Here is a 14,091-nt window from a genome sequence, read left to right on the forward strand (position 1 = left end):
GCCACTCTTGATTTTTGCAGGCTCTAGAGAGAAAGAACGACTCTAAGGGTCCATACTTCAGTCTTTGCCCACTTTAACGTAACCACTAAAATGTCTTAAGAGTTGAAGTGACCTTTTTCAATTGTGGAAGACTATGGCCAAATCTGGAAATCAATTCAGACGTTCTTTTAAGACCAACTGACCAAATATCAATTTGCCTAGTCATCTCATCTAAACCAATTTATATAATGAACGAGTCTAATTCATTTAAAGCTAAAACACGGAACATCAATTTGCTGAATGAGCAATTCATGGGACACTGACATAGCAGTATTTTGCACCAGGTCTAGCACTGTTTGCTGCTGCTTGAGGCAGAGCCCAGGCAGTGTTAGTACCAGGTGGGGCCACTACGGTCAACTGGAGAACATGCCGGAAGCTGTACTCAGCTCCAGCCAGCATCTGCCATGTAAGATATGGACCAGGTGTTACCAGAGCATCCAAATTTTTAAATGAAGGCTGACATCTGAACTTTTATGTGAATTGTGCTGACATTTTTGTTTTGTCAAATACTAATATTTAAAAACAAAAACAAAACAAACACTGTGCTGGCCAAATGCACCCCACATATGGGCCCGACTCTCCCTGGGTGCCTGAGGTGACATTGGACGTGTATACCCATCCTTGTGCTTCCAGCTAGGTAAGCATGGCCCAAAGCGCCTCAAAATATAGTGACTTGTACTTTTGCTGAGGCACAAATTTGTACCCCAAATGCTCCAGGGTTGACTTCTGAATGTGATTTACTTAGCTAGTCAATGTACTTTGTTCTCTGCCCAATTTCTACATTTCAGTGTGGCTTTGGGGTTTTTTAAATCGAGTTAGAACAGTACCAATCATGAAAAAAAGCTTTTTCTTTAAAAAAAAAGGGGCTCTGGGAATCAGGAGAGGCAGTCGACTTCTAGTGTTGGAGAAAGAAATGAAGAGAAAATGATAAGGTCTGCTAAATATTTAACTAGGAAATAGTTCGAGGCAGAATTTAATGAAGGGTAACAAGAGGAATTTTGAGTGGAAACAATTAGCGTTTTTCAGACCATGGTAGCAAAAATCAGACAAGAAGTATAAAGAGATTATTTGAAAATACTTTACTTCATTTTACCGGGAAATTTATGTGCTATAGAGTAGTTTTGAAATATTAACTTTGATTTTTAAATATTAATTAAATATTTTTGAGAGATTAGCAGTAACACTTATGAATGTCGAAAAACTGTGGGGTGCTTTATAAGTGATCCTAAATTCTTTTTAATGTTTAGATCCCTCAGATAGATTGCTATTTACTTTCATATTTCTAGTACAATTTTCTGTTCATAGGAGGTTCTCGATAGATTTAATGTTTTGAATTATTTAAATGTGTCTTCCAGTTTTAAACATTTATGGTTTAAATATATACATATTTTTTTCTCTCAAATCCAGAAATTGCACACGTGCCTTGGGTAGTGAAAGGGGCCACATGCCTCAGACTTGGAGGAATGTATACTGTTTTTAACACCCAAACAATACAGTCCATGATTTGAAATCCTCTCTTTGCATATCCGTATCTTCTTAAAATATTTAGCTGAATATATTATGACAGGAGGTTTCTTCCAGGGTTATGGTGTTTCCTGGGTTAGAAATAATATTGAATGAAACAGCCTTTTGTGTTTTCCCTTTTGAAAACATATCAAAAGATTTTGGCTGAAAATACCAGGTGCACATTTAAAATGAAGTATTGGAATCAACATAGAGTATTTGGATTGGGCTAACGGAATCTGTTTGTAGTTTCCTTCAAAGTAAGGGTTTGTGGAACAGGCTAGACCCTTTAGGCCTAAGGCCTGACGGCAATTACATGGAGAGACTTCTCCCACTCCCAAATCCCCCACACCATTTCTTCTTGTCCCTTTGATCTAGTGTGCTATCTTCCAGCATTTTGGGATATAAGCAAACACAGAAGTTCTAGAACAAGACCTCAGATATTAGCTTAAGTTTAATTGTCTGGATGGAGAGGTTTCTAGCAACTGAACAATTACAAACAGAGGAACCAATAGCCCAGACAGCATAGAGTTTGTCAAATTGTAAAGGACTAGATTAGTGGAGAGTGATATTTCATTCCTAATTGTTACAATTCACTCTTCCTTATCAAACTTCCTTTTTCTTTTTTCTTTCTGTAAAGCCCTTCTTTGAAAGCTTTATACTTTCAAGTGAGAAATGCTTCTGGGAAATTTTTAAAAGGCAGGATTTGGAGACATTGGTTATTATCTACTTTTTAGAAGCCACTAATATCTAATATGGGAGATGACTTGTGAGGTCTAGCATAAATGTTACTCAAAAGAATATTACCTCATGATTGATCAATAAAATATGCCATATGTACAGAAATTACTTATGTTTTTAAAACTGGATTTTCATCCAAAATGGGGAAGTTTCACTAGTAATACCAATTCTTTTATAAATTACCTTTTCTGGTTATTTTTCAGATATCTATACCTGTGTCCTCTCTGAAGTAACGTGTTTACCACCCTATTATGGGCTAGTTATTCATTCATTCACAAATCTTTTTAAAGCACCAATTATATGCAAGGCCTGTTGATTACAATTTTTATAAATAAATCAAAGAGAATAAGGGAAAATACACACAAATATTTACTTTTTAAATGTTCGAGTATTATGCAACAAAAGAGTACTCTTCTGAGATTCTTTTTAATTAAAGTTTATTGGGGTGACAATGGTTGGTAAAATTACATAGGTGTCAGGTGTACAATTCTGTAATACATCATCAATATGTCATGTTGTGTGTTCATGACCCAGAGTCAGTTCTCCTTCCATCACTATGTATTTGACCCCCCTTTACTGTCCTCTACCACCATCCCCGCGCCCTTACCCTTTGGTAACCACTAAACTGTTGTCTGTGTCTGTCTTGGTTTTTTGTTTGTCTTGTTCCTTTGTTGCTTTCAGTTTTATATCCTGCATATAAGTGAAGTCATATGGTTCTTGACTTTTTCTGTCAGATTTATTTTGCCCAGCATAATAATCTCAAGATCCATTCATGTTGTCGCAAATGGCAGTATTTTATCTTTTGTTATGGCAGAGTAGTATTCCATTGTGTATATCTTTTGAGATTATTTTGGCAAGTTACTAGGATTTGTTGGCAAAGAGCTTTGTTCTTGGTGAAATAATTGAAATACCATTTGCTTTGGTCCATGTTATACTCTGCATTTTGAATTAACTCTGTGCTGTCTCTAACTACACTACAAATTCCTTTTGGACAAAATACTGTCTTAAACTTTTCATTGAAGTTTATTTTCTGCCTACCACAACTTCTTCTTTGTAAGAAATCTTATAAAAGCTTATTTGTTTTTAAAATCTTTGACAAGTAATGGTGATGCCAAAGCCCAGAACAAAATATTTAGTGTTTTGACTTCTTATCGTTATTTGATTTTGCAACCATCTTAAAAGGCTTTATAATCTTCTTTCCTCTCAATCTCCAAATGACTTCATAAATTTATCAAATTAGTGACTTAAAACATTCTAATTTTACTTTATAAAGGAATTTTATGATATGACTTCAGATTGTTGAGTTTTCCCTAGGATACAATACTAAATATAAAAAATTAGATCTATTAAATTAGAAAAGTTGAATTTTAGTTACTTTGAAAATTGACTTTTAAATATATTCACAATCATTGTTGCTTGTGTTTTAGTATTGAAATAATTATATACTTTAGTCTGAAGAAGAAAATACTGTCTTTTAATAAATCTGATAAAATTGTTTGTTTTCCAATGTTCTTTTGCTATTAGGTAATTTGGGCTCTTGGGATCTGCTCATTTGCCTGTCTCCTAGGAAAGCTGGTGGAAAACCCTGCATATCCAAGGAAGATATGTGCCAGTTAGGTTTACATCAAAAGGTAAATATTATTTTTCAGAATTATACATCAATCAGCTCTATAGTTATTGTCACCAGGACTTCTTGTTCTATAATGTTAAAAAATTAAAAAAAAGTCTTAAAAAATTGCATCCATTACATCTTTGGAGAAAGTTCCAATGGCCATGCCTTATACGATTTACCATAAAATGATGACCATTTTTTGTTTGATAGGATCCCCATCAAGTTCAGATGCTACCAGTAAGGGCCCAGTTTTACCTTGTAGGACCCCAAACTTGACCTAGAAGTTTATGGCCTATGGAATGTTGCTTAACCTGGCCACAGGTTCATCCAAAGAAGCAAAGTTTTTATTATCTAGATCACTGTTTTCAATCTTAAACTGGTATCCCAAATTATAATAAAATTTGTACAATTTCCTCTTAACTTTTAATAAGGACATCCAATACTAAGGACATCCAAAATTAAGCATTTTGTGTGAATGTTTATAAACACTTTTAGAAAAGTTACCTAAAAATTATCAAATGCTGCAATGTGCTAATCAGTGTGCTGGAACTTTATATATGTTCTATTTTTGATACCTATAGAAAATCGGTGAGAAAAGGGTCAACACCAATAGCTAGTTTTCAGTAATAAAGTACCGTGTTTCCCTGAAAATAAGACCAGATCTTATATTAATTTTTTGCTCCAAAAGATGCATTAGGGCGTATTTTCAGGGGATGTCTTATTTTTTCCTGTACAACAATCTACATTTATTCAAATACAGTCATGTCATCTTCTTCTGGAACAGCTTCATAACGCACTAAATGTGTCCGTCTGGCTGACGATCTTAACTGTGGCTTACTTTCGGGGAAACATGGTAGTACTGTAATAGCCACTGATCACTTGAGATTTCTGCAATGGACAGTCCTGATAACGCCTTTCTCCTTCTTACTCTTTACTCCCTTGGCTTTTGGGCTGAGCACATTATTTTGGTTCTTGTACATCTTTGGCCATTCCTTCTCTGGGTGGTTTTATTTGTTTCTTTGTTTGTTTCATTTCATTTTTAATAGGTACCTTTTCCCTGCCCATTCTTAAATGCCTGTGTTCCCAACACGACTTCCAAGATTGCAGCTACGATTTGTAGATGATTCCCATATCTATGTCTGAAGGTCAAATTGCTTTCCCAGGCTTCGGGCTGTCAGGCCTGCAGATCATCTCCATTTCTATGTCACACAGACACCTCAAACTCTACACAGAGAAAACCAACTCACTGTTCTCCCTGGTAAATTTGCTTCTGCTCTTGCATTCAGAAGCTATGCATAACTTCTTTTCCGTTGGTCGTAAGCATTATCAATTACTCTGTCATCAACTAAGATAGAAATCTGGCCTTCACTTTTGAGCCCTTCTTCTCCCTGGTCATGTGCATTCTGTCAATCATCAATACTAACAAATTTAATTCTTAAGTATCCCTCAAATATTTTACGGACTACTCAATATTCCTCAAATATCCGTACTTACTACCTTTATTCTTGTCAATCACCACATCTCACCAAGACTATTGCTGAATGTTCCTCACTGATTTTTCTTAAGCAAACACTCTGCCCCTGAAATCCACTCTGCCCACAGTTATCAGAGTGAAAAATATGAAATGCTGAACTAAACTTGTTACTCCTGCGCTGCAAATCTTGAATGGCTTCCCATCGACTGTAGGGTAAAGGCCACAATATTTGCTGTGTCTATCAGTCAACATCTGAGCAGGAGACAAATGCCATACTCAAAAGAATTTAACTGAAGAGAGACCAATGAAAGAGCTTTTTACAAATGCCATACTCAAAAGAATTTAACTGAAGAGAGACCAATGAAAGAGCTTTTTACAGAGGTTTGGGCAGTATAAGAGAAACAAAAAATATTAGGAACACCCAGAAACTGGCAACATCATAAGCTTTTACCCACCTCTAGACCAAAGAAGGATAATCCAGAAGGAATGGTGTAGCAGGACTTAATGAGAGCTGGAACCAAGAAAGAGAGGTCAGTGGAAAGGAGTTAGCCATTGCCAAGCCATAGCCCTGCAGAGAGGGAGCTGGGAGGATAAGAGCCCAACCGCTCTCTACTCCCCACCTCCTATCTCTTGCCAAGGCCTCCAGTTGGTACCAGGTACCATTCTCAGTATTGACATATTTATGTCCATTCTTTACATATATGACAACTAAAGCACAGAGAGGTTAAGAAAATTGTCTAAGTCCTCATAGCTAATAAATGAATCCACCAGGATTCAAATCCAGACAGTCTGATTTCAAATTCTGTTTTCTTAATCATATCACCATAGAACCTTTCTAAAATATTTAGTCACTGCATTTACAGTCTATTCTAATAACTATTCTTAAAGAATAAATAAATTCTAAATGATACCTGTTAGGCACTGTCACTTTAGAGCATGAAGAATTTGAAGCTTCACCAGCCACGTCCTCTGTATGTAAATATAAATATTCAAAGCAGAAGTTGCTTCAGATTTGTTGGGGGTGTGTAGGATTATCAATGAGTGTAGAATGAACAAAGGAAGAGTACCTGCAATGAAAATTACTGATCATGTCAGAGCTTTGGAATTTAAGTGTTTAATGAAAATGATCATAAGATCGGGTATAGAAAATGAATGGTCAGGAGTCTCTGTCGTCAGGAGGAGAGTCACATAAATTCAGAACCAGAGTGGTCCATGAGATGCGGGAAGAGAAGTGAGGTCTACTCTTAAGGCAGCACTAAATTTAGTAATTGGCGGCATAGCTCACCTCTACCAGACAGGCTCTAGTGTTTCAAGAGCAGAGAGAGTCACTTCTAGCTCTAAATGTTTGTAGGACTGGCAGCCCCTAAAACCCAGACACTGTTTTAGTACTTGGAGCACTGAGAACTACTGAATTGGCTCTCATTTTAAAGCATACAAGGACGTTTTGAGGTGAATTTGATGGAATGGTAATTGCACGTTAGAGACATGGGGGATAAAAACACTTTTTTTCTTTAATTAGCTGGTCTCTTTTTGTCATTAATTCTTTTACTTATGGGTGATATTAAACAGCTTTTTTAATAAAGTAAAAGATATGAACGCCTGTACAGAGCTAATGAAGAAAAAGTACAGTCCTATAAGATACAATGTTAAGTTTGTGTCACTCCCAATGTTCACGAGTAACAACAACCACAAAATTTCCCCCTGGGTGTTTTCTTACACTTTATAAACAGTCCAAATTCCAATGTGTGTTTTCCGTAATGAGTTAATGGTGTTACTGTACTTTTACTTTTTTGATATATAAACGTGTTCTAAATGTTTATAATTAGTATTATACGTTGGTTCTTATTAAAATGTCTCACAAAATAAGAATGAGTTTTTGTTTTTACTGCTTACAGTATGTGATAAAAACAATTTAGATGCAGTTAACACAGATTAGGATTGTAGAAGTTACGTTGGAATTGAAATCTTTGTAATGCACACTTCCTTTCTCCCAATTTGATCTCAGAAATATCCCAGGCTCAAATGTTGTTACCCTTTTTATATGCATTCTAATCCTTTCAAATATGTGAAAGATTTTCTGCCAAGAAAAACAGAACAACAGTCTATAACACACACACACAGTGTCAATGTGGGTTCACCCATTATAACAAATGTACCCTCTGGTGGGGAATGTTGATAGTGGGGGAGGTTGTGCATATGTAGGGCCAGGGGTATCTGGGAAATCTCTGTTCCTTCTGCTCAGTTTTGCTGTGAACCTCAATCTGTCCCCCAAAATAAAGCCTGATAGACAATAATTATTACAATGTTCAGCTGGAGAAGCTCATCATATAAAAATCAGCTGATCCAAATGAAAAGTTCTTTCATGATGTTCCACTTGATAATGATGCAAATCTTATAAATTTTATGATGCACATAAAAATAAGAATAATAAGCACTAGGAGATAGAAGATCATTATTAGGTATAATAATTGAAAAAGTAAGATATATGTGATGTAGTTGATTTACCACCCACAGCCCTTGAGTGTGTTGATTTCTTTGTGCTGAGTTATTCAGGTTAACGGGTTAGTTTGGTGCTCAGTTCCAGAGTAGAATGGAGATGCTATTTATGGTGTCATGGGTCACTCTGGTTATGTCATCTGCTGCAACTCTGAATTCTAAAGATGTGCTTTGGAGCAAAGAGCAGGGGAAGAGGTCATTGGGTGGGGTGGGAAAACAGGAGGCGGAAGGGGAGTCATTGCTTCCCTTGACTTGGCTCTGGTTTGCTGAAGTACGTTCTTTGTGGACTCTGAGGCAGTTCATCCCGCTGACCCAAGGTCTGAAATTAAAAGTCGTCTCTGATAGGACACAGCAACTTTCTATACACTGTCTCTGCAGCATCTGTACAAATTCTCCTGGCCAGTTAGTTTAGTTACCGTTTTCCATGTTATCAGGATGCTTTTGTTTCTTTCAGTTTGTGGAGGACAATAGGCCCTAGATGCCCAAGTGAATTTGCCTGATGTGGGGAAACATGGCTGAAGTTTATTGACTTTTGAAGCTTTTCACATCTGTTGTAGAAATATTCTTTGTGTGTTAACTTGAGAAAAAACCCAAACCTCTGTTATGAGTTTCTCATACTTTTGCAGTGCTCTGTCCCTTCCCTTCAGCCAGCCTGCCTTTGGAAGTCAGAGTGGAGAACTTTACGAAAACCCTCTTCTTTACCTGCAAGTGGTCTCTGAACTTTCTTACTTTGAATTTGAGAAATGTAGGCATCTCTAAAATCTTAGAGCATTTTCTCAATTCCCAGTGCAATGAGAATTCAAGTGACTACAACTCTGACTGAATTATTGAACTGATAAAATCTTAAAGCAGAAGTGAAACTTAGAGACCAAAGGCTCTAAATGAGAGAGAAAAGCAAAGTGATGTGCTCAAAGTTGCCAAGGTTAGGGGCATACAACCAGTGTTTCCTGTTCCCTCTCTTTTCTGCGACTGTAGCTGAGTTCTTATTATCTAGTCATGCCATCAGGATACGGTAGAGAAATTATATTTTATTAATTTAGAGTGAATTAATTTGAAAGTAATCAATAGTTGTGCAAAAATGAATCTGATATTCAAGCTAATTGACATTGATCTCTTTCTGTTGGTTTACACAAGGCTTTACCACACTTGGCATTATTTTTGAGATTTTATTGATAACAGCTAGTTAATCAATCTATAAATTCAGAAGAGGAGAGAATTAGCTTGTTTCTTTTTTCTTCTTTATAAGTTAAAGTATATGTTTGAATTTATAATAATATTTATGAAGATTTTTTAAGAACAGGTTTTTATTAAAATAGAGTTTTGTGGTGACGGGGCTTTATCTTTGGCAGCAGTAATGTTCTTTCAATATGAAGGGAAACGAACTTACGAAACAGGTTTAGCACAGAATTTCCTCTAAATGTCTGATTCAAGTCAACGAGGGCAATTGGAACTTTGGAATTTAGTTGACTTTGAGGTATGTTGAGTACTATTTTCTGCCAAAGCTAAATTTGTAACTGTCAAGTTATGTGTGTTACTCTATTTCCCACAAGGACAGAAGTATTTCCTTTTATTTTTAGCAAATATCATGGCTTTGAAATACAACAAGTTTTTCAAAATTTTGAAAATTGCTAAGGGCAAGTTTTTTATTTTATGTTATCAAATAAACCACTATATTATTCTGGATCTGAATGTTGACTTGCATTTGAGGGCAGAGTGTGGGTGGTGTAGACAATACCTCACATCTTGATACCCTCTGGGTCTTTGCATTTCCTTAGTTCTAGCATTTATGACTGCCTAACTCACTAGAATCTTTTTCATTCCTTTCAGGTAAACACGTTACCAGAAATACAGCATCAGCTTTGCAGAAAGGAAGGATTATGTCAAATAATTAGAAGATTTCCAGGTAATCTTTCATTTGCTTCCTTATGCATAAACACGTCAGATATGTAGTCTTCCATAGCAGACACCCACTGACAGAAGAGACCTCAGATCAGCATATTACGCTCCATTGTCTACCAATTCCATTATCACAAATATGCGAGAATCCACAAGGTTTTGCCAGTGGATAACCTTGATAATAAGGAAAACAAGAAAAACATTAATATTCTTTCTTTCAGTTTTGCCTTCTAACTTTTTAGATGAATATTCCTTTCTTCCTATGTGTCTTTAAAATAACTGCTGCTTTTTTCAAAAAAGCAATTATTGTAATACTTCTTAATTACATAAAACTCAAAGTTTTTAAAAATCATTTCTTCATGATTAAGTGATTCTGATTCTAACAAATGTGTTTCTTCTTTCTGAAATCCTCTCCGCTTATCTGTGTTTAAGACAGGATACGGAATGGCTCAATTCTATATTTTGACAATATTAGAAATTTGGAATAAAAATTACCATCTCATTTTCTCACAGGTTCCTAGAGTGGAAAGCAATATCAGATGTTATGAGTCTCCATGGATGAAATTATATTCTACTTTAAAACTCATCATGAAAGAGTTCCTCAAATTTCTAGTTTAAAAACCATTTAATGTTTAACAACTATGCCCCTAGAAATGATTTCACTATATAATTAAAATGTAGATCTACATAGATTTAATTATGTTTTAAAATTAATTTGTGTCTGAGTGGAATCAGAAAACTGATAGCTTCACTCATCAGCTTTTCCATGGGGTTTCTGCTTCTACACCAAACATAAACCACATCGGTATGTCCCATTATAAAGATGACAGTCTTCTACTGTTATTTACCCAGGATTAAAATAAAATAAAAATGAATCAGCAATTAAATTTTCAATTTAAGTAACTCATCTAAAATAAATAATAGCTGTATAAACTTGGTTCTGTAGTTTTGTTTTATATCACAGTTGTAACTGACTCTATAATCTGTAAGTTTGTTTTGTTTTTGTAAATGTCAACCGGATAGTTTTTATTTTATGAAAAAAGAGTAATGTTTTCATGAGAAGCATCTAAAGCAATTATTTCTATTAATACGTTGTTAATAAATATCTAGAAATACACTTAAGGCAATTTGAAAGAAAATTGTTTACATTTTGAAGAGTGCCTACATCTTTAAGTTTTGTTGTTGTTGCTATTTACATTTCAAACTGATTGACCCAGATTATCAAGTTTCTTTAGCACTGGAGTTAGCAGAATAGCATCATAGGAGTGAATGCCCATTTATAGCCAGAAATGGATTATCAATTTAAAAAAAAGTCCCCAGACAACCATTATGTAAGTTTATATTTTATATTTGCTTCCGTATAATTAAGATTTTCTTCTGTTTTCTTTTGCTTTAAAATTTTTTATTCTTAAGAACATCTATAAGTTGTATATAATACATATAATCCACTCTCCACTGTCTAGTGTATTATTTTCTATTTATCTCTGTGACTAACAAGATAGTTTTATGTAATATATAGCCTTTTAAATGGAATTATTCCTCCTGTAATGTTTTCTTAGATGTGTGGTTTTAAAAGAATATGTCTCCAGCATCATTTTATAGTTTAAACTTTATAAACAATAGCTTTTGTTATAGTCTTTTTCTATGAATATGTAGTATATAATATAAACTCAGTATTCACAAGGTTAAAAACATTTTATTTGTTTTGGATACTGAATATTTAATATTAAATACAGATTAGTAGCAACATGTCAGTACCTAAATGTATAGTACTATTAAAAAGGTAAGACAGTAAAACTAAAACAATACTATATAACTTAGCTATTTATTTAAAACCAAAATGGCCCATGGGATTTTTAGCTGTGTTTTATTTGGAGGAAGGCAAAACACAAATTTTGAAACCAGAGATTTTAGGTCTGCCACCTATTAGCTATGTGACTTAATTTCAGGGTTTTGTTTTTGTTCTTTTAATCTATAAATTGAGGATAATGAGGCCTTTCCATATAGTAAATTTTAAAAATAGATTCCATAATTGTGTGTGGGGGGTGTGTCTGTGTGCGTGTGCGTGTGTGTGTGTGTGTGTGTGTGTGTGTATACACTGATTTGAAGAAAAAAGAATATTATATATTATACCTAACACACAATACTCAAAACTCGGTAACCGGATCATCCTAGATTTGAGAAATCAAGCAACGGGCCTCTCGATACTTAATATTTTCCCTTTATGTGATTGAATATCCCTACAATTTTATGTTTCTGTCAACAACTGTGAAGGGTCTGGGATTTCTTCCTACTTCCAAGCTCACAAGTCAGCATGCACAGCTTTGTGGGTGCTCCTGGGTCAGAGACAAATGATGCTATTATTTACAGCAATCGCAGTAGGCAGACGGGCATCATTTGTCCCGGTTCACTGAATCCCAGTTCCCACAGGGCCATGAGAAGTGGGTAGGTGACACTTGTATGCTTGTGGTTTTTGGTTCAAGAGAGGAACTTCGACCTTAGGGAATTTGATTGTTTTATAACAGACAGTGAGCATGTCTGCCTTTTGCCCCCGAGGGAGACATTATTTTCATTATACTGGACAAAACCTTCCCTTTGCTCTGGAGTAAGATGTCATCTCTGTATTTCAAGGCTATCTGCTATATAAATGTCTTTGAAAAGATAATTCAGAACCAAGGTTGTCAGTGCCTCTGTTTGCAAAATGTGCAGAAATGTAAAAGATGCGTGGAGAAGTATGTCTGAGCAGTTTCAGAGAACACCTGACAAGGTGTAGCTCTGAAACTTAAGCAATGTATAATCCTGACCAGGCTTTCAAGTCTCGTTGTGCTTCAGTTTTCTCATCTATAGAAACACGACGTTTGGCCCTGGTCCATAATGAGGAGATTGCAGGATCCCACCATGACTTTTTTCCATACAAATGTGCTATCCTAAGTCTTGTCTTCAGCAGTAGGTAGAGACAAGGGTGCTTAGAAAGGCGGGATGAGCATGCTGGGAAACGTGGTTGGGACCCTGCAAGCAGGGAGGACAGAGTGTGAATCAGACGTAGAGAAGAGCTTGAAGACAGCATGAGACTAACAGTCTGTTCCATCCCAAAGCTAAACAGCGTACCTGCCTTGAGACTAGTGACTCACACTGAAAGACACACATCCATGGAATTTTTAGGGGGTAACGCAAAGATTTATTTTTATCTTGCCGTTGAATTCTTTGCTTTAAGAAACACAAGTTTTATCATTTTTCGTTGGCCCACCCTTGTTGCTAATGTTTTTTGTTGCTTTTTATTAAGTTTGGCTTTTTGGTAAAAGGGATGTCTTTTCCATATTTGGAATATAAGTACAAAACAGAACATCAGAGAACTGTTTTATTTGGGTGGTGAGTTGTTGTTTTTGTTCTTTTTTATGCGGCATCACCATCCAAGAAATCAGGGTAAGAAATGAGCCAAATTTTTGGCCATTACTCATTTTTTCCAGTGGTATCTTAGCTTTGAGCACTGCCTTTCACGTGAAGTTTGCAATGTATCCAAACATAGCATTTAGAACATTTCAGGATCTGTATCATCATTTTTTAAGTAACAAGTGAGTACATAAAGAAAAAGGAAAGCAATAAATAAAATTTAATACCTTTGATTGTATATAAACAAGACTGGACTTTTAAAAATTATGGACATTTACTACCAAATATAAAACACGTCTTTAAAATAACTATTGAAATTATTTTCAAGTATTGATCAATCATAGTTATGTATTCTCACATGGCACTGATGATTGTTTTTAATATTCCATGTCGAAAAATTCCTGTTTATCATAGGATAGCAGTGAAATGTTGTCAGAGAATCAGGTGGCCTAGCGTGAATTTAAACAAAGCAACATGGAAATTGTTGATACTTAACACCATTTGAAGATTCTTATTGCTTTCATTTTTCTCCCTCCCCTCTGCTCTACTTGGAGGAATGCTTCCCTTCAATAAGATTACAAGAAATGGGACATTCTAAGTATTAGAGAAGATTGGGGACTTATCTCTACAAGACAGGCGTACTTTGTCAGAAGGCCAAAGTTTGTTTGTTCTCTGTGCTCTCCAATGTTGCCACCCATCTCTGTGTCTCCTGGTGCTTCTTCACGCCTCTGTCTTCCAAAGACTGCCACCCCTGTCCCACACACCATTATGTTCTTTATACAAAAAAAAAAAAAAAAATGCTTTCCCCAAGCAAAAATCATGTCTTTAGTGTGACTGACTTCAGCTGGCTGATAGCAGGAAGTAAGCTGATGCAACTAATGCAGACTAAATTACACTCTCACCTCTGTGGTAAGCCTCTTAGATGTATTTGCATTTTATA

General features: G+C 35.5%; 1 protein-coding gene across 4 annotated transcripts in view; it reads left to right on the forward strand.

Annotated features, from left to right (window-relative positions):
- The window catches only part of CPED1 (cadherin like and PC-esterase domain containing 1), a 262,826-nt gene that overhangs the window by 48,769 nt on the left and 199,966 nt on the right, over nucleotides 1–14,091 (forward strand). For all 4 annotated transcript variants that reach the window (XM_081038119.1, XM_081038121.1, XM_081038118.1 and 1 more), the window contains 2 exons: nucleotides 3,808–3,914; nucleotides 9,693–9,768. In XM_081038119.1, coding sequence (XP_080894245.1) covers nucleotides 3,808–3,914; nucleotides 9,693–9,768 — 183 coding nt within the window. The remainder of the gene's footprint in view (nucleotides 1–3,807; nucleotides 3,915–9,692; nucleotides 9,769–14,091) is intronic.

Source organism: Rhinolophus hipposideros, assembly GCF_964194185.1.
Source record: "Rhinolophus hipposideros genome assembly, chromosome: 25".
NCBI classification, from domain to species: domain Eukaryota; kingdom Metazoa; phylum Chordata; class Mammalia; order Chiroptera; family Rhinolophidae; genus Rhinolophus; species Rhinolophus hipposideros.